Source organism: Argentina silus (genome assembly GCF_951799395.1).
Source record: "Argentina silus genome assembly, chromosome: X".
NCBI classification, from domain to species: domain Eukaryota; kingdom Metazoa; phylum Chordata; class Actinopteri; order Argentiniformes; family Argentinidae; genus Argentina; species Argentina silus.
In genome coordinates this window covers 36,292,997-36,318,533 of record NC_139653.1, presented here as the reverse complement: position 1 = coordinate 36,318,533, position 25,537 = coordinate 36,292,997, and the positions used below count along the sequence as shown (strand labels likewise).

The 25,537-nt window shown below is 44.0% G+C and overlaps 2 protein-coding genes across 2 annotated transcripts; one reads left to right on the top strand and one right to left on the bottom strand.

The window, feature by feature from the left end:
- Positions 1-791: 791 nt before the first annotated feature.
- vwa7 (von Willebrand factor A domain containing 7) lies at positions 792-12,063 on the bottom strand. Its single transcript, XM_083695501.1, has 17 exons — positions 12,027-12,063; positions 9,863-10,114; positions 9,341-9,574; positions 8,952-9,048; positions 8,672-8,806; positions 8,300-8,495; positions 7,894-8,063; positions 7,517-7,629; positions 5,586-5,702; positions 5,171-5,368; positions 4,689-4,821; positions 4,086-4,238; positions 3,574-3,666; positions 3,154-3,419; positions 2,686-2,822; positions 2,278-2,437; positions 792-1,664 (listed from the first exon to the last, which is right to left on the bottom strand). The coding sequence occupies exons 2-17, from the start codon at positions 10,106-10,108 to the stop codon at positions 1,149-1,151; spliced, it is 2,964 nt and encodes a 987-aa protein (XP_083551627.1). The 5' UTR covers positions 10,109-10,114; positions 12,027-12,063; the 3' UTR covers positions 792-1,148.
- LOC310822362 (von Willebrand factor A domain-containing protein 5A-like) lies at positions 11,992-24,476 on the top strand (the record flags this gene model as incomplete). The annotated part of the gene is given in 13 exon segments (XM_083694701.1): positions 11,992-11,999; positions 12,625-12,711; positions 14,554-14,695; positions 15,708-15,784; positions 16,049-16,163; positions 16,458-16,613; positions 16,828-16,931; positions 17,165-17,301; positions 23,870-23,914; positions 23,917-24,002; positions 24,180-24,245; positions 24,249-24,303; positions 24,397-24,476. Coding segments are annotated over 13 exon segments (1,158 nt in total).
- Between the last annotated feature and the right edge of the window lie 1,061 nt (positions 24,477-25,537).

The following is a 25,537-nucleotide window of genomic DNA, read 5'->3' as shown; positions in this document are numbered from 1 at the left end:
TCAGGAACCTAAAGGCACCAGTAGTTGATTAGTGCAAACTAACTTGAAGAAAGTACTCCACATTTGGTCTGGGGTAAGGCCTCGAAACAATCATTACACCATCCACCAATCATCAATATTGTCTGGATGAATATTGCATTGCCATTCCGCTTGTCCATTGAGAATTTCCCAAATCAGTGACACCAAATAAATGAATATACAGTATATTACCACAGCAGCCTGTTTTGTTTAAACAATTTAAATAGAATGAAATCAATGTAATCAAATTACCCGTTTCAAATTGATGTCTGTGTCCACAGTTCACAAAACCCCTTCGAGCATTTGGAGGACCAGGATCTTAACAATGCTTTGTTAATGACCTCATTAGTGTTAACCATCATGATGAGGAGAAGAGGAGCAGTCAGAAAGGCTGTGACTGTGACCCCCATACGTGACCATGACATGGCACAGTCCTCTTGAGGAGACACAACATGACTTTTCCCCGTCAGAGTTAGAACTGCTTAGTTAATGCAACTAGTGGCTTAGTTGATGTGCTCCTGTCTTCAGCACATTATGTACCTGCTAAACCTGCTCTATGCACACCATCTGGAATGTTTACTGAGGAACACTGACATTATGCTGTGTTGAAATATGTATGTAAACTATACAAATGATGAGAATATCATGGCTGTACATTTAGGTGCTTGGGTGGGAATTCATTTTACCTTTATGATAATGCTTGTGTTTCTCTCAGGACATGTGAGAAGAACACTAATGGGTTAGCTAATGCTAGCATTTATTGTTGTTGGTGCTCAAACAAGGATTGAAATAGATGTTTTGGATGGTGGTGGAGGGATACTGTCTGTATTGGCTACCTACAGTATAACATGCAAGTTACGTAAAGAAATAAAATGAATAGATAAGTAGTCTAAGGACAGCTGTATGAAGTATCATATAAAGCATTAATAGGAACAACATTATGTGAAACAATAACCAAAGCTGTCAAAAAAGTCCTCAAATAAATGATTACATTTCACTGTAAGACTTTGTATGGCACATTCATAAAAGTAATCCATTAACAATGTCCTTGTTCGTCATCATTCATTCACCTCGTCGTCAAGATTGACATGGGGTCGCATTGGTTTCAAAGATGTCCTTGAGATTCTTCCTCAAAGAGAAATATTTGCAATTGACCTACAGAGAAAACTCAATAACAATAGGATGCAGCTAATGAATGGTGTCTCGCCAGTTCCATTTGCCACTCCACTCCTCTCACGTAGCCCCCTCTGTTGTCTGGAGGTCAGGTGGCAGCGTCTTGTATTTCCAGCCCCGTCCCACACTAGGAGTTCTGCCTGGGGGGAGCAGCAGCTGGAAGTGTACCTCACCCACAGGGGCTGGCTCAACCCCCCTGCCCACTCAGACACATTCAGAGGGGCGTCACCTTGTTCCAACCTGGGCCCCTCTTGGCTCTGCTCTGAGGTTTTCTTTTCCCTGTCTGTGTGATGCTGGTTGGTGTGAAGCAGGGTGAGAGTGCCCTGGCCCTGGGAGAGCTGGAGGGAAGCCAGGCCAGATCGCCCCCTGTCTATAACAGCTAGAGATACACTCCAGCTAGAACCGGTGCACTGAGGCGGGCAGGCCATCTCTACTCGCATGGTGGAACATGATGGGGGAGACATGTCACGATCCTGGGGAGAAAACACAGGAAACTAAACTAAAATGTATAGCAGACAGTGCAGGATGTTTTATATGTTTTACTGACTCCAAGGCAAGTTTCAAACAACTTGGGCTTTATTTTAACAGCATAAAAACAAACACGTTAGCGCTAGGGGGTGTGTCTGAAATATGCTATTTTGCTATTTTCAAAGCCAGAATTTTTCAGCGCAACTGATGGCACTTGGCCTGCTCATTGTCATGAACACGCCTCTATTACACACCCACCTGAGCACAGGCGAGACAGCGGTCCAGCTCTGTGGTAATTTCACCTGTTAACACCGACACAAATTGCCAATACGCCTGAGTTTGGACCTGCGTCCGTTTTGCACCGGCTGGAAATCAAGCCCCTTATGTACTTATTAGGTATTGTTCTCATTGTGGAAGCTCAGGAAAAATCAATTCAAATCAAATTTGATTTGATTTGTCACTTATATCACATACAGTTGCAATAGACAAAGTGAAATGTTTTGAGATCTTGCTCCACGCTCAACAAAGCAGCAACAACTATACAATAATAACTAATAAAAGTGACAAAAAGCGACAATAGGTGGTAGACAATGGGAAAGTAGGTGTTCTATGTCTCACCAGAGAGACTACAGTCAAGTGGACCACTGCGTAGTTGGAGTCTGGGGAGTCCATCGCTCGCACTGTGAGGGTCAGGGTGACTGCCCCTCCTGCCTCAGCCATCCCTGGGGTGTAGAGCTCCACCTTCCCTCTCACCGACCCCCTGTTTCCTATGGAAAGGCTAGGAGACAAGCCAAAACCGTATATGGCCACTGCTGTCAACTTTTACATAAAGTTACTCTGTGTAGTAACTCTGTAATTACAATATTGTATTACCAAAGTGATTTTCGTAGTGCAGGTTCACTCACCCCCAAACAAATATGAGAGGATAGAATAGGAGAATAGGAAAAACTGCCTGCTAATGATTGATGAGTCACTGACAGTCCTACAGTTTGAGTGGCATTTTTGGTCCCCCAGTGTCTTCCTCACCTGTGTTGTCGACTCTGAGTGAGGTATCCACGGTCATCGTCTGCGGTCAGGGTGAAGTGACGAGCTGGACCGTGGTTCTGGACATCAAAGTGTACTGCAGTACTATGGCCTGGAACCAGGCGTGGGTCAGAGAGGACCTGGGAGAGAGAGGGAGAGAAGGAATGAGGGTTACGGGGGGGTAGTGACTGTTTTTGCTCTATTCTCTGTGGTACACGTTTTTGTCATGCTCTGATGGATCTGTGATGCAATTTTATGGGCACAATGAGCTGTTACTCGATGCGCAGTACAATACGTCACCATATTACTTCATAGTATAAGGACGAGGTGATTTGGTCAAGTTAGCACTGTTACTGAGAAAATAATCTGGGCATACCATATCTGGTAACACATTCATTCCATTCATGAAATTAACCTCTCACAGGAGAGTGGGTTCAACTGCAGTATGTTGGATCACTGTTGGTGTTGTACCTGTATGTGTACATGTGTTGGCTGTATCATCTCTGTGGAGACCCTCTCTAACCAGTTCCCTCTCCTGTCTATACCAGACAGACGGACACAGAAGGGCTCCTTGGGAACTGATTCCATCCGGCCCATCAGCTCATGTCCAGAGGAAGAGTTGAGCTGCACCCTCTGCAGGCTCTCCCCACTGACTCCAAGCAATGTCACGTGACTAAAAGAGACCTCCTCATTTGGTGATAGGCCTGTAACTACCAGCACTAGGAATGTTGGCACACCTGGATGTGAGACAAGATATTAGGAACAGACTGAACTGAAAGCTTTGAATTAACATTATTCACACTATATGATACTGGATATCTTGAAGACAGGTGACTAGATGAATAGAAGTCTATGAAGACAGAGCAAGCCACCCAAACCCTGCCCCCTCACCTGCTATTGGACTCCCTTCCACTCTGGCCAGGCCTGGATGGGTTCCATTGGACTCAACCGCAAAGTAATACAGGAAGTCCACAGTGCTGTCACCTATGAAGATTACTAAGTTAGTGACAATAGAATCATATACAATTTTCAGTTTCCTGAAATCTTTGTACTTTATCTCGTTATTTGAAAATCCATGACCACTCCTCTCCTAGACAAGCAAAGTTTTTAATTTAACAAATGTCATTCTTTAACGCACAGAAGATTGACTTGCAAACATTAATTTCATAATTGTTACAATCTGACAGCTTTGCAGCTGGGTTGTTGGAAGGATGTAAATACTACTTAAGCTACATGTCATAAACGATGACCCCTTGTTGATGGAGAAATATTAGCAGTTTCTACTCTTGCTTTGTGTTGTTATGTAATGTATCCTATTATGTGTAAGCAGGTCTAGTCTGTCATCTCTTGGTGCATGCATATCCTGTGTGTGTAGTTCAAGAGTCTAGTGATAAATCCGGTACCTATGGCATTAAATGTGACGTGACCGTCAGACCTGGTGCTGAGGTGCCACTGGCCTGGCTCTATAGGGGACAGCAGGCTGATCCTGTACAGGCCCTGAAACAGCTGCAACTCTGACAGAGGACCCTGCTGACTCAACACAGACTGACTGTGACCTGATAGAGAGAGAGAGAGAGAGAGAGAGAGAGAGAGAGAGAGAGTTTTTAACAGACCTTTATTGTACCATTTGGGAATGGTGGCACACCATGCCTTCTCAGAAAACAAAACAGACAGATAAACCTGACAAAAAAAACAAACGATTTAGTGCAACTGCTTAAAAAGATTGCCATCTTCGCCTGACCCATCAGAAAATGTACAAGTTGACATTTTATCGTTTTTTTTTAGCTGTACTTATAAACCAAAATCAAAACAGTAGAGGTAAAGATAATCTCTCTGTGTGCACAAAAAAGGACATTTATTTCCAACAGTCATGTTTATGTCAGAAGCAATAATAACAATAATAATAACAATACCCTGCATGTCACTACTGCCTTTTGGTTAATGGTGGCATATAAAGCCCTCCAAGCTTGTCTCACATTATGTATGTCCTAAGTGTGTAACCTCACCAGTTGGGCTGCTGAGGATACAATGTGCCAGTGCTCCTGTGAGGTGCAAGGTTACACCCTTCATTGCACTGTCCACTCTGAATGAGTGGGAGGACTCAGAGTCACTGTCACTCTCTACATGCAGGAGAGTCACCTGCAGGGGGAGACAAAGAGCAAGGCTTCAGCAAGGCCTCAAGAGTTCTTTTTCTCTTCATGACATGGTGACAGATTTTAATGGTGACAATTACTATATTGCAGAATTCACTGTACTTACAGATAATGTTGTATTCCACTCACATTGTGGTGGAAATGTGTCAACCTTGTCTGAACAGTAGGCCTACACTGCTTGGTGAAGCAGAAAATCTAAGGAGCTCTAAGTAGCTCAAGATTATTCAGCAACCAGATCATAGTTGAATCACAAATTATTGATATAGGTTTGGTAGCTGGGCATAAACATATGAAAGTAAAAACCAAGCAGCATAGAAGTGAGCATGTTGCAGTACCTTGTCAGCAGCGATGTTGTCCTCCACTATGGCAGACACACGATGTATGTCTGAGTTGGTGGTAAAGACAATCAGTCCCCCAGACACAGAGGACAGGGAGGAATAGAGAGAGAAGCGGTCAGGGGACAGATTCTCCCTCCTCTTTCTGCCTCTCCCGTTCACCTTGTGCCTGGCGTCTTGAGTCACAAGGAAGGTCACCTTGTGGCACAAGAGAAAAAACAAGTCAGAGAAATCCTTTTTGCTTTTGTCACTTCTCAGTGATACTGACAAACTCACATATTAATGTTTTGGATAAGTCTGTATATAGGTATATATATGCTTGTGTGTATCCAGGTATCTACAGCACCATGTGGATATTCTTAGATGTACTGTACGTATCTTGTGGTGTAGCATATGGTGAGTTATTAGAGTATACCTTGCATTGTTTCTCTAGAGTGAGGGCTTTCACTGTATTGTACAGGTGGGCATCTTTGGGGGAGGCATCAGTGAATACAAATATCTCTGACAGGGGTGGACTATGAGTGAGGGCCAGCTGAAACACACATTTGTCATTATCAATAGGGAGACTCACACTGTTGCAACATTATGTTGTGTTACATGTTGTGTAGTGTCATGCTGATCTTTCAGTTGACTCGGTTCAAACCCTCACTATGGGACAGGCACTCTGTGTACATATTTGCTGAAGACCCCAGTACAATCAAGCATGGTACTGGCTGGTGACGCTTGCAGGCAGATAGTGCAGCTTACTGCCCATCCTATGTAGTAACTAGCAAGGCACATTCCATCTGCATGTTGGCAGTGTCGTGGACCCTGTTCAAGGGTGTCTCTGTTTCAGAGATACAGTGCCTTCGGAAAGTATTCACTTTTTCCATAATTTGTTGTGTTATAGACTTAATTTAAAATTAATTAAATTAAAATAATTTGCCATCAATCCACAAACTATACCCCAGAATGACAAAGCGAAAACACATAAATGTATTAAATGTATTAAAATTGAAATTCAGAAATACGTAAGTATTCATAAGTATTCAGTACATAAGTATTCAGACCCTTTGCTATGACAGTCTTAAAATTAGCTAAAATGCAAAAATGTCATCAACAAATCACTCAGTAAGTTGAATTGAGTCCATCTTAATGCAATGATAATAGTTTATGTAATTTTGGAAATAATATCTTTGTTTTTGTAGGGTCTCTGATTTGCATAGGAATCAATTACACACTGTAGATTAGGATGTCACTACCAACTCAACAAATTTCATAATTTTCTCTTGATCCTGACAAACTCCCCAGTCCCTGCCAGTGACAAACATACCCATAACATGATGCAGCTACCACTATTCTTCACATGAGAGATGATGAGGAAACTGCATTGCATGTGCTGGATTTGCACCAAACTTCATGCTTTGTAGTAAAACCAAATAAACACATTTCCAGTCACTTTCTTTGCTGTGTCACTTGAATTCATTGTAGCAAATACAATTATGGATATGAGATAGATTATTTTCCATTAAGGGATTATTTTTAGCCACTTGGTTATAGACTTTTAGATAGATTTTAAATAGATTTTGTAGAGTGACTGAGATGATGTCCCATTTTTTGTTTTGTTCTTCTCCATTTGCTCAGGTTGTAATGACAACCTGATCCACACAGTGTGTAATTGATTCCTTATACCCTATAAAAACAAAGATACTAATTCCAAAATGACATGAACTATTATCTTTGCTTTAAGATGGACTCAATTCAACTCATTGAGTGATTTGTTGATGACATTTTTGCATTTTAGCTCATTTTAAGAGTGTCAAAGCAAAGTGTCTGAATACTTATGTACATGAGTATTTCTGTGTTTCAATTGTAATAAATTTACTGAAATTTCTAAAAACCTGTTTTCGCTTTGTCATTCTGGCATATTGTGTGTGGATTGATGTCAAATTCTTTTAATTCAATCCATTTTAAATTGAATCTATAACACAACAAAATGTGGAAAAAGTGAAGGGGTCTGAATACTTTCCAAAGGCACTGTATGTGCCGCAGCCAGCTGGGCTCAGCCATCTCCACATACCTTTTGAAGGTTTTACAGCCTGGACGTGACTACACACACTGTCCTTAGTACTGGTTTGCAGACTGCGTAGATAAGGTACATACTTGTATCTGTACAGGTATCCTGTTTGGACCAGGTATCCTGTCTTCAGCAAATAGGTCTACAAAGTGTGTCTCCCATAGTGAGGGCTCTCCCTCATCTCCTTTAGCAAACCTGGGTTACATTTGTAACCTCTAGTTTTGTATTGTTTTGTGTCAATATAACATGTTATAACATATGCTATGCTATAAAGCCCCCTCTGTTTGTACCTGGATGGCTGAAAGGCACATCTCAGGCTCGTCTCCTCCTCCAAGCGCCATCAGATTCTCCATGTAATGCATGAACTGCTGTGGATCCTCTGTTTCATACACCGGCCCCACCTCTGCAGCACAGCAACAATTCACTAGACATCTAATGCCCTTATAACAAGCTAATAAAGAATCTGTGTATATGCAATTGCATGCAATGAAATGCATTATTTTCCTTTCAGGACATTCAAAACATTATTTTCAATATGGTTAGGGTACTAACTAGAACTGTATCTATAACCAAAGGAAGGAGTATTGCACATCACGCACTTTGGTGACAGGAAACATTAGGGACCTATGGTTTTGGCCATCTTGCCTGGTCATGCCCACTCCCTCACCTGGGTCGTGAAAGGGGACCAGAAGGAATGTGCCAGGCTGTCCAGGTGTGTTGGCACGGGTCTGGATGATAGAGAGGGCACGAAGGCGGGCAGCAGTGATCTCCTCAAACATGCTGCCCGTTGTATCCATGACAAATACTAGCGCTGGTGGCTGCTTCACACTGAACAATCTGCCAGTAGAATATAACAGTGAAGAAAAGTTCACATTGTTAATCCAACTTGTCCTCAAAACTTCATGTCATATTTCAAAACACTGCATGCAGATTTGTATCTTGGCCGACAATAATTTTCCACCTCAAATTGAAGATCATGCATACATTTAGTTATATTTATAGCATGGCATGCAAGAATTACAGCTTGTTTTCATTATAGCATATGGTGTGTATGTCTACACTACAGATCCCACCGTAGGAAGCTTGTTTGGCCCACAGTGTCTCGGAGGTCTCTCAGCACATTCACGGTAGCTGTGGTAGCGAGGCGGGACGCCTCGACATGGAGGTAGTGGTGGGGGGAGAAGAGGGGGGAGTTACTGTCCTTGTTGATGCCTCCCCGAGCCCCTTGATGTCGACTGCTGTCCAAAATCCCCCCGTGACTACACTTCCCTGAAGAACAAAGAGTGTAGTGGACTTGTCACTGCTCAGATAAACCATAACAACCTTTTAAGTGTAACCTCCCCATCATCCATGCTGGAAAACAGTCAATAAACTCTGCAGAACGTGCATTTGCCATATTTCAAAGGGGCTGATATGCTCGATGGTTTGCCCTATGGACACTGTACCTTGTGGTTTGGGTGGGTAGGTGCTGAAGTAGCCGGTTGTGAGCAGTAGGGGGTGCTGCTGACTGCGTCTCAGTCTGGGCAGGAGGTTGTCTCTGCAGGTTGCACTGTGGCAGTCGATACAGGTAGGAGTGTCCTCTACCAAGACAGAGGAGGCAGAGAGGTGAGTGTAATAGCTCTATGACCCATGCATGGCTGTATTCCAAGTGTGCTGGTCACATAGTAATGGCAAGCATACAATGGAGATGTGTGATCTCTTGGTCAGTTTCGAGATATACAGTACCTGAGGCTACAGGGAAGGCTTGCTCCTCAGGATGCAGCAGGTGGAGGTAGATGGAGCGCTGGCCCATCTCCACCCAGTTACTATGGCTGTAGAAGTCCTATTCACAGAGAGAAAGAAACAGCAGAGTTTCTCCAGTCAGAGACTGAAGACCACCACTCCTTGTCCTCTCATGTGGATGTTTAGTTCATTGTCAAACCTTACAAAAGGTGCTGTGCCATCAAGCAAACAATCTATGATAAGTAAAATTTGACCAATATACCTTTGCATATGTAGATTTTAGTAGAAATTAGTAACGTAGTTTTGTGTGCTTTAAAATTTCAGATATTTATAACCAGCAAATATTGATGCAGTGAGTGCGAGTGACGGTGCCGTACATTGCCATAGAGTACCTGTAGGGAGTGGAGCAGCTGGCCTAGACTGTGGCGGGCCCCCTGGTACTCTCTGACCCGTATTGAGAGCAGGATCTGGGCCCATAACTGACGCAGCATCACTATGGCACCCTCCACATGCTCAGAGTCAAAATGGTACACAGGGTCCGACCGCGTGGAGCTCAAGAAGTCCATGGCTGCATTGGATTTAACGACCTCACCCACGGCTCGCCAGAATCCCCGGCCTAGCCCTGACTGACAGGAGTCATCATAATCATCATAATCATAATCATCATCATCATCATAATCATTATGTTTGTCATTATCAGCATCCCATAATCCAATTATCGTATTCAACATTCCATCTCTCCATGCATCCTCAATATCCAGAATTACTGGTAACTGAATCTTTGAAGATGGAATAAGGCACCACTAAAGTGTGTGTGTGTGTGTGTGTGTGTGTGTGTGTGTGCGTGCGTGCGTGCGTGCGTGCGTGCGTGTGTGTGAAGTCTGAGCATTTGTGTGTATCAAACTCAGCCTCACCTGCTCCTGTGTTTGTTCATACTGCTGTGTGTTGACACTGCTCATGGTCTCCAGGGTAACGTTTAGGATGGCCTGCTCTGTGATGTACTGATGTGTGTAGGAGTCCCAGGAAAGGGTTAACACACGGGACCAGAAGTTGGGAAGGAAGGCCCTGCAGCATGGTAGAGCCAACAGCAGGGACAACAGAGCATACTGGCTGATCCATACTCTAACCACTGCCCCAGCTTTCTGCTGACTCTGTGTCATCACTTCCTGCAAAGAAGGTAAAGCACATAAAACTCAGAAGTGGATGGATAGATCACACAAGCAACAATAAGATTGTACCATAAAATCTTTGAAGTTGGGTTTTTGTAAGTTTCTTTGCAAGGTTGTTGTATAGGCCCACTGTGGATTATTTAGTCTTTCAATGTTTGGCAAAGATCTCCAGTTTGTGTCCCTAAACAGACTTGGGGGGGGGGGGGGGGGGTTTAGTTATTTTCGCTTTAGGGGTTTAGTTTCGCTTTAGTTCTATCTGGCCTTCACTAGCTGTCTGTCTACACGTGCATGTGTGTGTGTGTGTGTGTGTGTGTGTGTGTGTGTGTGTGTGTGTGTGTGTGTGTGTGTGTGTGTGTGTGTGTGTATGTGTGTGTGTGGAGACTGTGTGCCTTTTCAACTGTGTTGCCAATCCGGGTTGTGAGAATTCAAGAGGCGATTTCAACAAAGCATAATTTAGGTTATAACCACAGATTACTCACAGATTACTCACTTCAAGAAAGTACTCCTAATCTCTGCTCGTTGTGGGTATAAAAGACACCTGTCAACAGAATCAATCTTTTCCATTCCAACCTCTCCACCACCATGGGCAAGACCAAAGAACTTTCAAAGGACATCAGGGACAAGATTGTAGACCTGCACAAGGCTGGAATGGGCTACAAGACCATCAGCAAGAAGCTTGGTGAGAAGGAGACAACTGTTGGTGCAATTATTAGAAAATGGAAGAAATTCAAAATAACCATCAATCGCCCTCGGCCTCGAGCTCCATGCAAGATCTCGCCTTGTGGGGTAAGGATGATCATGAGAAGCGTGAGGGATCAGCCCAGAACTACACGGGAGGAGCTTGCTAATGATCTCAAGGCAGCTGGGACCACAGTCACCAAGAAAACCATTGGTAACACACTACGCCGTAACGGATTGAAATCCTGCAGTGCCCGCAAGGTCCCCCTGCTCAAGGAGGCACATGTACAGGCCCGTCTGAAGTTTGCCAATGAACACCTAAATGATTCAGTGAAGGCTTGGGAGAAGGTGATGTGGTCAGATGAGACCAAAATTGAACTATTTGGCATAAACTCAACTCATCGTGTTTGGAGGGAGAGAAATGCTGAATACAATCCCAAGAACACCATCCCCACCGTCAAACACGGAGGTGGAAACATTATGCTTTGGGGCTGTTTCTCTGCTGAGGGTACAGGACGACTTCACCGCATTGAGGGGCTGATGGACGGGGCCATGTACCGTAAGATCTTGGACGAGAACCTCCTTCCCTCAGCCAGAGCACTAAGGATGGGTCGTGGATGGGTCTTCCAGCATGACAACGACCCAAAACATACGGCCAAGGCAACAAAGGAGTGGCTCAAGAAGAAGCACATTAAGGTCATGGAGTGGCCTAGCCAGTCTCCAGACCTTAATCCTATCGAAAATTTGTGGAGGGAGCTGAAGCTTTGAGTTGCCAAGCGACAGCCTCGAAACCTTCAGGATTTGGAGAGGATCTGTAAAGAGGAGTGGACCAAAATCCCTCCTGAGATGTGTGCAAACCTGGTGACCAACTACAAGAAACGTCTGACTTCTGTGCTTGCCAACAAGGGTTTCTCCACCAAGTACTAAGTCATGTTTTGCTAGGGGATCAAATACTTATTTCCTTCGATCAAATGCAAATTAATTTATAACTTTATATAATGTGTTTTTTCTGGACTTCTTTGTTGATATTCTGTCTCTATTTGTTAAAATAAAAGTACCATAAAAATTATAGACCGCTCATTTCTTTGTAATCAGGCAAACTAACAAAATCAGCAGGGGATCAAATAATTATTTCCCCCACTGTATATGCTATTTTACAGTAGTTCAACAATAGTTATGTATGTTGGCTTGCAAGAATGAAGTGGTACTGTGTCATTGCATTTTCTCTCACCTTAGTTCATCCCCTTGGCTCTTGGCTCTTGGATCTTTGGTCTTTCTCTTTATGCTTCCAGCTTGATAAGTGAGTTACAGGTACTGTAGATGGATCTTTACATACTGTTGTACAAGCTGTATCAGAGTGTCAGACATGCCGTGTGGAGAGAAAGAGGAAGTCCATGTGTGTTCCACTGAGTCTGCAACCCTCACCACAGTCTGTCATCAAAGGGAAGACGTTGAAGCTCTTTCTTGTCTGTATTACACTATTATTGTGTCTTCCAGTAGCCTGGTATCCTTGGGCCTAGTCTCAGGACGTCCCCTCTGTGCGAAAACACATTAATAAGTCATGGAACGAGCATGTAGTTGCTGCCTGGATGAGAGTCAGGTGGACACTGAGCGGTCCTGAATCTGCTGGGGGGGGGGCATACGTAAGGCTGAAGACGCCCAATGGACCCTCTGCACCCCCTTCTTGTCCCTTGCCTCTGCCCCCCATTATTGCATGGTGCATTGACTCCAAACAATAAAACTGCATATATTACCAGCCATAGTGTTCAACCTAAGCCCCCCCCCCCACTCCACTCTCTCAATCCCTCACCCCCTCTCTTTTCTCCCAGTAAGAAAACCTTTGGGGAGGCCTCTACCATGAAAAAGACCCCATCCTCTCTCCCCCCAAAGTCCCTTTCTTATGACTTTATAAAGAGGTGGGGCTAGCGGTTGCCAACCAACACAAGGCTCAGCATTGCACTTCAGCCCCACGTCATGTTTGCTCTAAGAAGAGATGGGGCACAGGGGCTTTGTGGACCTTTGTAAGTTAGGTTTTGACCCCAGAGGAACAAGTGTTTAAATCTCTTCCTCAAACCCCCTGTAAGTGACGTAGTAGAGGATAGAGGATACACTGTTTAGTCAGAAAGCTCCACTGATACTGTTCTCTGCACCATGAATTATCAGTGTGTGTGTGTGTGTGTGTGTGTGTGTGTGTGTGTGTTCAAGACTTGAAGGGATTGTGAATGAGAGAGAGAAGGAGTGGTGTGAGAGAGAGAGAAGATCAGAGAAAGTAAGAAAAGTGTTTATTTGTGTATTTGCACACAACAAACAAAAAGGACAAAAAAGAATGACACAAAATGGACTAACAATATGTGACAGAGTCATGAAAGTGAATACTCATAATGATCATGCATGCTCCATCATATCTAGTTTGGTGAGTGGGAGACTTTTGACTGCTTACCTGAGATGGACGGTATTCCAGTCCATTCCCTCGCTGCTTCTCACCGAGCAGCTCAGTCTCTCTGTCAGGTATAATCCTGTTCAGGTTGCCAGATCACTGTAGATTCATTCAGACCACACGTCATTCTTTCCTTCCCCTTAACTACATAATTTTCAATTAATTACACAGCCACTCAGGCCATAAATTCTTATTTAATGTTTGTTATCTAGATTATACTGCCTGCTCGACAACAGTTTAGGATTTTGGTTTGCTCTGCAGCAGTCAGATACTATATTTAGGCACCCTTCTCTGCTAAGGTCTGCACCTGCCAACCCTCACACACAGACACAGACACAGACACAGACACAGACACACACACACACACACACACACACACACACACACACACACACACACACACACACACACACACACACACACACACACACACTCTGGATGGTTCCTCCAGTTCTAGGTCAGCTATGTTTCGGACGCACTGTCTGCCTTATAGATCTAGGTTGCATTCAGATTACAGAAAATGCAACCTTTTTCCTTTCCATGTAACTTTTCCTTGACCTCCCTCATAGACTTTTGCTAGTGAGGTCAAGGAAAAGTTACAAGGAAAGGAAGGACTCTAGACAATCCGAACGCAGCCACTCCACTGGAGGATCTGTGTTCTCTGAACTCCAATAAGGTCCATCTAGCTCCATTAAGACTAAAAATACAGTGTTGTACAGTCCATTATTCTTGGACATTACAATTTCATCAGGGTAATTAGGATATAAGGACAATTACAAAAACTTCTGGGGCAATACTATACCAAATATTATATGGTGATGATTGAAATGTATTTGTTAAGATAATTAGCATATTGTTTGTGGTTCCTTGATCCCTATTTACCATTTTTAAATGCTAAATAAAGTTTAACTTGGGTGCTCTTATTTTCAAGAAATCCTCATTTGCAGACGATTACATTGACCGGAAGTAAGTGGCCGGAGTTCCACTATTGGAGCTCAGAGAACACAGATGTGGTCATCCTACCTTTAAAACCAGGAAGGGTAGGCTACCTACCACTGATGGATATCAAATCATCGAAACTAAGTCATAAGTGGGACCCAGTCATGATGGAAAAACACCATCAATATCCTTCTTGTATACTTGACTTGCATTTCTTCATCACACATTTAGCTACCATGTAGTGATGGTCTAATAATTGCTGCAGGTAAGAAGTAGGGCAGTAGTAAAAGTGTCCAGGGCTTAGGTCTGTTTTTATGTTGTGTTTGTGTATTAACTGTGTTTTATGTTGTGTTTGTGTATTAACTGTATGTCCTGGTGCCAGTAAGAGTGTAGAATACAGCCAGAAGATGATGGATACGGCTCTGCAGAAGGTGAAGGAAATTAAGGCTAATATGGGGGGTACAGAGATCCTCCAACCCCTAAATCATATCTATAGTCCCTGCCTCCCAGACCAGCCCAGACAGGTAAATGTTGTTAGGACCTAAATTATGCTTTATTGAAATCCCCTCTTGAATTCTCATGACCCAGATTGTATTACAACTGAATAATCTTTGTAGACATCAAACCATTGTTTTTGTGACCACATAGCTGAGAAGACATATCCTGTTTAGGGTTAGGGTTAGGATATCCATATCCTAACCCTAACCCGCACACACACACTCACACTCACACACATGCACATGCACATGCACACACCACACACACACACACGCACACACACAAACACTACAATGACTTGTTCACTACAATGACATGTTTTGTTGAAAAGTGTTCTTTATGATGCTATGCAGTAGGTAGTGCCCCAGAGTTACACCTAAAGAAGTGCTAACACTCAAACAAACAAATTTCTAACATTTTACATTTTACCTTCTGGAACAAGTAATCCATATGTGTTCCTTATTACTCAAACAACATACTTGCATTACTTATATACTGTACATACTGTACTTTACTTACTCACATAAATCTTTCAACTTTGACAAGTGACAACATAATTCTTACATGCATGATTGACAAACTCTTCTTTCATCTTCAGCTGTTTATGTCACGCCTGAGGGTTCTGTCCGGTGACTCTGGCGCCCCCCTCTGGCTATATGTTGTCAGTGCCTCCCAATCTACCTGGAATCTCATGCATTCATATCACCTGTGTGTTCTGTCCCCTGTTTGTATAAATAGCCTGTGTGTTCCCCCATGTCTTCGTCTGAGATTCTCCCTGTTGTCTGTGAGTACCCTGTCTGTCTGTTAGTATCGCCAGTCCCAGTGATTCCCGTTTGTAGTATCTTTCCACTTGTTAAGTGAGTACCTTGTTTATGGAGCTTGTTTTCTCCACCTTTGTTTTACCGTTTGGTCCCAGTGTTTGTTTGTTCCCGAACCCCTACCTTTTCTATTAAAAACCCCCGCTTAAGAACACTTCACGCTGTTGTCCGAGTATCTCTCTGCCCTTGGGTCCACCACACTACCACCCAGCCCTAACAGTTTATCTTTATTGATGGTGAGGTGGGGAACACCAAGGAAGTCCTGGATCTGGTGAGGAAGAATGCAGGTTCTCACAGGCAGAGTTTACCCTAGCATTACTTGATTATCAGAGGCAGGGCTCCCACGCCATGTCCAAACAGTATCTGGCTCATATAAATGAGTATTGTTCACCACTTCAGTGCACAAGCATAGACAATTAAGACAAATTATTAATATTGATATGATTGATAGGATATATATTTATATATTAACAGCATCATTGACACTACAGTGATATTATAGTTAGTCCTAAATCCTCTGATACCAGATTGCTTGTCTTTCCTGGGTCTGTCCCCTCCCAGGTGCTTCTCCTTTGGGATTGGTGAGGGGGCTAGCTCTGCTCTCATCACTGGGGTGGCCAAGGAAGGAGGTGGACACGCCCAGTTCATAACAGGAGCAGACAGGATGCAGCCTAAAGTAAAAGAGCCAATAAGGTGGACAAAATGAGAATGAGAGAGAATAAAATAATAGAAGAAAAAACAGGGGAGTGTGTGTGTGTGTGTGTGTCTGTCTGACATGGAAGAGAATGGAAGAGAATATATTCAGGCAGGGAAAAGAGATGAGTGAATTGGTAAAAGGAGTGGAGAGGTGAGAGAGGTGATTGGGGCGAGAGTAACCAGCCAGCTTTTTGATCACTTTCCTTCTTCCCTCATATACCTTGTTTTCTTCCCTCCCTTGCGGTCTCTGTCCCTCTTCCCCTGCCTCCCTCAGGTGATGCAGTCACTACAGTTTGCTCTGCAGCCAGCTGTTGTGGACATCTCAGTCAAGTGGGATATCCCTAAGGGTGTGACAGTCACCCCTTTGTCTCCCCCAATCAAAGTGCTCTTCCAGGGTCAAAGGGCACTGTTGTATGCCCACCTCACTGGAGTGCTGCCTCATCTAGTATACAAAGATTCTTTTTAAAAATTGAGTATATATATATATATATAAATACTAGATTTTTAAAAAGAATTTTAATATATATATATTTATTTTATTTTATTTATATATTTATATCTATCCACTGGTTTAATTTCAAGTCCCTTATTCCTCTCCTTATGTCTCTCTGTCTCTCTGTCTCTCTCTCGCTCCACTCTCTCAGAGCTCAGGGGACACAGAGGGCTCTGTGACAGTGACGTACATCCTGGCGGAGCAGCCTGTTCAGAACCAGCTTTGCTTCAGTCTCAAACCCACAGAAGATACTGGGTAATAACACTGTTGAACCTACTTTACAAATCTTAGATTCAAAATGTTTCCCCTACAACAATGTAATTGAGTTGCTACTGCCTACTTCTAATACTTATCAGTGGTTTTAAGTATGATTTTATACATGTGATAGTGTGCTACATCAGTATTTTGACTATAATTTATTGTTATAATTTATAAGGCAGAAACATAAGCAAAAGTCTGTCTATTATCTCCTTATCCCTCCTCTCCAGACTTACCATCCACAGGCTGGGGGCTCGAACCCTGATCCCCTCCCTAGAGGGGGAAGAGAGAGAAGTGGTAGAGCTTAGTGTTCAATCAGGGGTGAGCAGTGCCTTCACTGCCTTCATCGCTGTCCATAAAGGCAATGGTGAGACTGGTCTAATACATTTGGGATTGAATGGTGAAGCCTGTTCTCCAGTCTGAAGCCAATTGAAGCCAAATGCTGTCAATCTCCAGTGGGAGGGCCTGAAACTACTCTGCAAGGTATTCTAACTCCTGCTCACCTTGGACCAGGACTAATACATTTGGGATTGAGTGGTGAAACCTGTCTGGTCATTAACTGATCGTTACGTGGGAGGGGCTGCTACCCTGCTAGTCATCAGCAATTACAGAATCTGCATTTATATCCTGACGGTCACAGAGCGACAGCCTCCTGACATGAAGACGAAGGAGTCGATCTGTGGAGTCCATGTGAAGGCCTAAGTATTTTTATTCTATTAGTTAATTTTTTCATTACTCTGAGTGTATTGAGCGCTACCTACATCTTGTATTGCCCACAAACCTTCTATCTCTATATCGGCAAATATCACAATGTGCTTTCTCCCTCATTCCTGTTATTTCATCCCTCAGGAGGACATATTGACGCTACACCTCCCCTCGCAACCATTCCAATTTAATCTACCCACCATGCTCAACTGACCATGACCTTACCATCGCAGGAGGACTTTGGAACTGCCAGTCAGCGATGCCTACACCTTTTCTCATTCCCCCCTAGACTCTCTGGTCAAGGGGGAGGCACAGGACTCGTCATCTCACCTAAGTGAAGAAGAGCCAACCTGCCTGCCTGAATGATTACAGGCCAGTAGCACTCACTCCAATCATTATGAAGTGTTTTGAGAGAGTGGTACTGGCACACATTAAGAGCAGCATGCCTAGACCCCCTGCAGTATGCCTACCGGCCCAACAGGTCCACCTCAGACGCTATCGCTGCTGTCCTCCACTATTCCCTCTCCCACCTGGAAAACAAAGACTCCTACATCAGGACGCTCTTTGGAGACTACAGCTCCGCTTTTAATATGGTCATCCCCCACAGATTCATCCACAAAATGTCCACACTTGGCCTGCACCCCACCCTCTGTGACTGGCTCCTAGACTTTTTGACTGGCAGGCCCCAGTCTGTCAGGATTGGTAACAGGACTTCAGCCAGCATTATTACAAATGTTGCCACTCCACAGGGATGCGTCCTCAGCCCCATCCTCTACACCCTGTTCACCCACGACTGTGTCGCCTCCCACAAGGACAACATCATCCTAAAGTTTGCAGACGACACCGCAGTGATAGGATGCATCACTGGCTGGGACGAAGCGGCTTACAGGAGGGAGGTGGCCAGTCTGGTAACATGGTGCGAGGACAACAACCTCACCCTCAATACGGACAAGACAAAGGAGATGATAGTGGACATGAGGAAGAAGAGGGGACCTCATCGGCCACTGTACATCCGGGAACTTGAAGTAGAGAGGGTGAGCAGTTTCAAATACCTGGGCGTCCACATCAGCGAGGACCTCACCTGGACACTTAACACCACTCAGCTGGTTAAGAAGGCCCAACAGCGGCTGTACTTTCTGAGGAGGCTGAGGAAGTTTGGCATGTCGCCCAAGATCCTCAGCAACTTCTACAGCTGCATTGTTGAGAGCATCCTAACTAGCTGTATCACTGTGTGGTACGGCAGCACTACTGCTATGGACCGCAGACGCCTGCAGAGAGTGGTGAAGACCGCTGAGAAAATCACCAGGACTCCACTGCCCTCTCTGCAGAGCATCTACCACCGCAGAGTCCACAGGAGAGCCGCCTCCATCCTCAAGGACCCCACCCACCCCCAGCACGGACTGTTCACACTTCTACCCTCAGGCCGGAGGTACAGAAGTGTTAAATGCAGGACCACCAGACTGAAGAACTCCTTCTTTCCCACTGCCATCAGGCTCCTAAACAACCCATAGGAGATTAATATAACTTTACTACCTCAATAACTGAATTTTCCAGTTTGCAAATGCATAATTGCACTGCTACATTTGCACTGTTTTATTATTATTATTGCTGCTATTTTATTTTATGCCTTAAATTTTGCTGTCTTGTACATTTTGTTTAGTATATATTGTATATTCTTTAGTATTGTATATTTTACATTGGTTGGCATTCTGCGGACAGCAAAGCAAGAATTTCGTTGTACAGGGAAACATGTTTTCTACTGTGCATATGATAATACACTTTGAATCTTGAATCTTTGAAGTGGTCACATAATGTCCTTCCCCTGTCACACCTGTCCATATCCACCTTCGAATTCCTTACCGTTTCTGTCACCTCCCCTGTCAAACTTCACATTGTCGTTATCTATCGTCCACCAGGTCAGCTTGGCCACTTCTTAGATGAGATGGATGTCCTTCTCATTTTCTTCCCTGAGGACGGTACATCGCTCTTACTAATGAGTGACTTCAACATCCAGTCAGAGATGCTTCACTCGTCTGGATTACTTCAGCCTTACCATGTCCCACTCTCCTCCGACTCATAAGGCAGGCAATCAGCTTAACCTTGTCTTCACCAGATCCTCTCATACCTCCAACCTTACTGTTACCCCTCTTCCAGTTTCTGATCATCATTTTGTATCCTTCTGCCTTCCCCTCAAATCCACCCCCTCCCAGTCAGTCTCTACCCACACTGTGTCCTCTCGTCGCTACCTCTCCTCCCATACCCACTGCGCTATACTCGGTCTGGTTTATCAGCTTTTCCCCCCCTCTCCCCTGATGATATTCTAAAACTGGTCACATCCAAGCGGGCCACCACCTGCCCACTCGATTCTATCCCCTCCCCCTTTCTTCAATCCATCTCCAAAGACCTCCTTCCATTCCTTACCACCATAATCAATTCCTCTCTATCCACAGGATCTGTCCCAGCGGCCTTTAAGACAGCCAGAGTCAAGTCTCTTCTCAAGAAACCAACTCTTGACCCATCTGCTGTCCATAACTACAGACCGGTATCCCTTCTTTCCTTCTTATCTAAAAGCCTTGAATGTGCTGTCTCTAACCAACTGTCCCACTACCTCCTTCAGAACAACCTCCTTGACCCTCACCAATCCGGCTTAAAGGCTGGGCACTCTACTGAGACTGCTCTCCTTGCTATCACAGAGGCGCTCCACTCTGCTCGAGCTTCCTCCCTCTCCTCTGTCATTCTTCTGGACCTGTCTGCTACATTTGACACAGTAAACCAACTGATCCTTCTCTCCACCCTCTCAGAATTGGGCATCTCTGGCTCTGCACTCTCCTGGTCTGCATCATATCTGGCTGATCGCTCTTACCAGGTGACGTGGAGAGGAGTGTTGTCCTCTCCACAAGCCCTCACCACTGGGGTCCCCCAGGGCTCTGTTCTAGGGCCCTTACTGTTCTCCCTCTATACCAAATCTCTTGGCTCAGTAATTTCCTCACCTGGTTTCTCCTACCACTGCTACGCAGACGACACTCAACTCTTTCTCTCTTTCTCCCCTTCTGACTCACAGGTGGCAACATGTGTCTCTGTGTGTTGCAGACATTTCCACTTGGATGTCAGCCCACCACCTCAAGCTCAACCTTAACAAGACTGAGCTGCTCTTCCTCCCAGGGAAAGCCTGCCCTCTCCAAGACTTCTCCATCACAGTAGAGAACTCTACATAGTAGAGAACTCCACTGTAATCTCCCAGACAGCCAAGAATTTTGGTGATCCTTGACAACCACTTATCCTGTGTGGCAAACATCACAGCAACAGCACACTCCTATAGATTATTCCTCTAACAGGGGTGCCCAATACGTCGATCGCGAGAGTAGTGCGGTCGATCGCGTTTTTACGACGGACATTTGTGCTTCAGCAATCACAATTGTGCCAGTGTGAGTGCGCCACTTGATTGACGTACAATGCGGCCAGTCTGAGATCGCTTCTCTTCTACGGGTCACGTGTCACCATGCATTCGCGGTTAAACGCGCTACCTACTGCAAAACTCCAGCGAGCTAAGTGACCTAGTTAGCCTTCCAATTTATATATACTCAAGAAGGGATATAAAAATGAGTGGGGGAGCTGGACCACGTAAGAAGCCAAAAACTTACCACTTCCATGCGGAATGGGAGGAGGACTTTTTTTTCACCATGTCATAATCGAAATGCGTTTGTCTGATCTGTCAATCTGTCATTGCTATTCCAAAGAAGGGAAATGTGGAGAGGCATTTTCGAACTGTTCACAAACAGTACGACACTGACTTCCCTCTGAAAAGCAAGCTGAGAAAAACAAAGGTGAGCGAACTAAAATCACAGTTAATCGGACAGCAGTCGTTTTTCACAAAGCCAAATTCAAAAGCAAAGGCAGCCACCGAAGCATCGTTTCGGGTGAGTCACTCCATCATTAAGCATAAGAAGTCCTTCCAAGATGGAGAGATGTTCAAAGAGGCCTTCGTTGAGGCAGCGGACTCATTGTTTCGGGATTTTAAAAACAAACCAGAAATATTGTCTTCAATAAAAGCTCTTCAGCTGTCAAGAAGTACAGTTACACGGCGCTGTGAAGTAATGGCCGATGATTTGACACAGCAGCTTTGGAAGGACATCACGGACTGCGAGTGTTTCTCACTGCAACTAGATGAGTCCACAGACATAGGTGATACAGCCCAGTTGTGCATTTTTATTCGGATGGTGTTTACAGATATGACTGCAAAAGAGGAGCTTTTAACAATACTGCCCATGAAAGAATTTTTTCATTTCATACATTTTTCAGTCTTTCAAAAACTTTATCAATAAAACCCAGCTCCCGGTGTGTAAATTAATGTCAATTACCACGGACGGTGCGCCCGCAATGGTGGGCCGCTCGAATGGAAGTGCAGGCAGGACGATGCCTTCCCCGACTTCCTTAATTACCACTGCATAATACACCAACAAGCATTGTGTGCTAAAATGCTAAACATGAAAGAGATAATGGATGTGGCGACGAAAATCGCCTGTTCTATTCGAGCGAGACCTCTACAAAGACGACTGTTCCGTGCACATCTGGAGGAGGCGGACTGCAACTACTCTGACTTACTGCTACACACTGACGTGAGATGCCTTAGTAGGGGAAAATTCCTGCAGAGATTTCGAGAACTCTGTCCGGAGATAAAGGACTTTCTCCTTGACAGTAAACATGCAGAATACACGCAATTTAATGACACTAAGTGTCTGCTAGACTTGGCATTTTTAACTGATCTGACCACGATGCTGAATGAGCTTAATTTAGAGCTGCAAGGAAAAGAAAAAAACGTGGTCAATATGATCAGCTCAGTTAATGCTTTCAAACGAAAAATGCAACATCTGTCCTCAAAGCTGCAGCGCCATGACTTTGGGGAAATTCCAAAACCACAACTTGACAGTGCACGCTACACAGTGCAGATTGAAAATTGTCTGTCAGACTTTGACAAACGGTTTCAAGACTTTGCTTTACTCGAGCCAATCGCTACATTTATGTGCTATCCATTTAGGGAAGATGTTGATGTTGATTTACTCGCATCAAAATTGCAGCACTGTTTCACCTGAACTCGTCTGCAGTGGAGGATGAGATTTTGACACTACAGGCTGACATTGAGCTTAAGTCCAGGGCTCATGGACAATTTTGGAACTTACTCACAGAAGAAAAGTATCCAAACATGAGGAAATGTGCTACCTCCTTGGCTGCATTATTTGGATCTACTTTTTAATGCGAAATCAGCCTTTTCCCACATGAAGATTATTAAGTCCATATACCGTTCCACCATGACTGATGATCATTTAGAAGCCTGCTTGAGACTAGCTAATTTTGACCTGGTCATTTTGAAAGTAGCTCGCAAGCCGAAAAAGTGTAGGCACCCCTGCTCTACAACATCAGAAGGATACATCCATTCCTCACCAGAGAAGCAGCACAACTTTTGGTCCAAACACTTGTGATCTCTCGCCTTGACTACTGCAACACACTCTTGGCTGGGCTCCCTGCCTCTGCCATCAGGCCTCTGCAGCTCATCCAGAATGCTGCCGCCCGTCTGGGGTTCAATCTCCCCAAATTCTCCCATGTCACCCCCCTCCTTCGCACCCTTCACTTGGCTCCCGGTGGCAGCTCATATCAGATTCAAGACCCTGGTGCCCGCCTACCGGGCAGCAAAGCAAGAATTTGTGCAAGCAAGAATACATTTTTCTTATGATGACTGATGGATAGATGATTCACTTACTTAGTCAAATGTATTTGTTGTGAGTCGCTTTGGATAAAGGCGTCTGCTAAATGCCGTAAATGTAAATATGTTTTCTTACCTGCTCAATTGAGTTCCCTTCAGATTTAAATGATGGCATACAGTATATGTTGTTCGGCTACTCACCTAGATGTGCATGACTCCTCTTCAACTTCTTTTTGATACTCAATCTCATTTAATATTGTTTTAGCTTTGTCATGCAGATCGAGGTATTTTTTTATGTTCCATTGCTGCTGATGTCTGTGGTGAGTTTGAACATGATATAATGAACATGACAGGTACTCAAGATTACATTTAGTTTAATTTGCGTTATTATTTTCTCAATAGAAGAAGTTGAATTGAGATGGAATGTAGTTTCAACTGAGAAATTAAAACTTTACAAGCAGTTACTGTATGTTGCATGTAGTTTTTCTTTCTCACTTGATACTGTTGTTGACTACTTTTCTTGATCTACCAGCCCCTCAGCCTGTGTGGAAACCCCTCCTCCAGCTGATCTCCCAGAAGCCTCTGGCTTCTGGGTCCTAGAGCCAGCACTGGTCATGGTGCTGGGGAAGACTTTAAAGGCGGTGGATAAGCCAAAGCCTGAACAGGTGGGTCATTGTCACCAAGGCCTGTGTGTGCCCTGGTGATAGGATGTCTTTCCATGTCTTTCACCCCCCCCTCTCCGTTTCTCAATCTCTCTTGCTCTTCTACCCCTCTCTTACCCTCTGTCTTTCTGGTCTCTTGATATACTGTATATCGTTATCACTCTCTCTCTGGTGTGTCAGGTGGACGAGGCAGTGTGGGCCACGATTCTGGCCCTGATATGGCTCTATGGGTTTAAGATGGAGGCCTAGGAGGAGTGGCAATTTGTGTCTATGAAGGTAGTGTCATGGATCCAGGCTCAAAAAGGTACTTGATCTTGTCTTGATGTCCTTCAGTGCATTTTGAAGACCTCCATGTCACAGTGTAATAATACATGCCTTCTTGTGATTATGTTTTCAGTGGCCAGTGTATCTGAGTGTGTGGAGGTTGGAAACACCCTGTTAGGTTGCCAGGTGCAGAGAGACACCATGGAGCTCTGAGAGGTTCACCCCGCCTGCTTTCCCTTTGTCTCCTACATTCCTACTACTCTACCTGGGATCAGAGTTGCTACCCTATGCCTGGTTCTCTCCTTTAGGGAACATGGTGGAGCTCCCACTCTGAAAAAGCCAGATCACCTCTTGCCTCAATGCTAATGACATCTATATGTGTTCCTTTGTTCATGTTTTAGTGAATACTAAAAGCAATGTGCATACTGTAACATTTTCTATTACAATAGCCTATAGTATTTAATCCCTATTTTACTTACCAACCTGCTTGCCTTAAAAGTGCAATATGTAACATTCAAGCTTTCTAAGCTTTATTAAGGTTGTAATGACAGTTTAATTGGTAACGATCAGGGAACGAGATCCCTTGAAATACATATTTTATTTAGCAATGCTCTTTTGGTCCCAATGCTCAATGCTCTTTTCTAAAATGTGCAACACTGGGTTTGTATACAAACATGTTGTTACTGACCTGGGGTGTTCTAGGGGAGTAGACTCACAGATTTTCGCCTTTCATACCAGAAAGATAGGGACATATAGCAGTGACAGCCTACAATGAAACACAAACGTTTCTATCTGCACATATAGTATGGGGAGAAATGTATGCACGGAAGATTAACAGAGAATGGAAAGCCAAATGAGTGCTTTTGTGTTAAATTTCTTGTTTTTCTCCATATCTAATAACCCCTACCAGCTTCCACTCCCTCTTGATGAGGTGAACTGGGGGACCACTTTGAACGTGTGTGTGTCATGGATGGTAATCTATTTTCTTGAATAAACTATTGCTTCATTTCCCAGGGCGGCTTAATGCATTCTCTATTTGACTATCCTTATTCCTGAAAATATTTTGCCTCATATAATTGGCACTCACATCCTCAAAGATGATAACAAATCCTGCACTGTGTTGTTATGCTTTTGTGGTCACATCACTTCTTTGTTGTATGACATTTCAGCACATTCAAGAATTTCTCACAATTTATCTTGAAAGGCATCCTGTCTCGTTTGTAATGTAGGCTAATTAGTTATGGTACGCTACTTTCCATGAGGAAAAAAGTATT

Coding starts and splice junctions, on each gene's coding strand:
- vwa7 (XM_083695501.1), bottom strand. CDS start 10,108: ATGACACAGAGTCAGCAGAAAGCTGGGGCAGTGGTTAGAGTATGGATC. Junction 7,630..7,893: donor GGTCCCCTTTCACGACCCAG/GTGAGGGAGTGG, acceptor GCTGTGCTGCAG/AGGTGGGGCCGGTGTATGAA. Junction 1,665..2,277: donor ACTTGACTGTAGTCTCTCTG/GTGAGACATAGA, acceptor TTTTCTCCCCAG/GATCGTGACATGTCTCCCCC.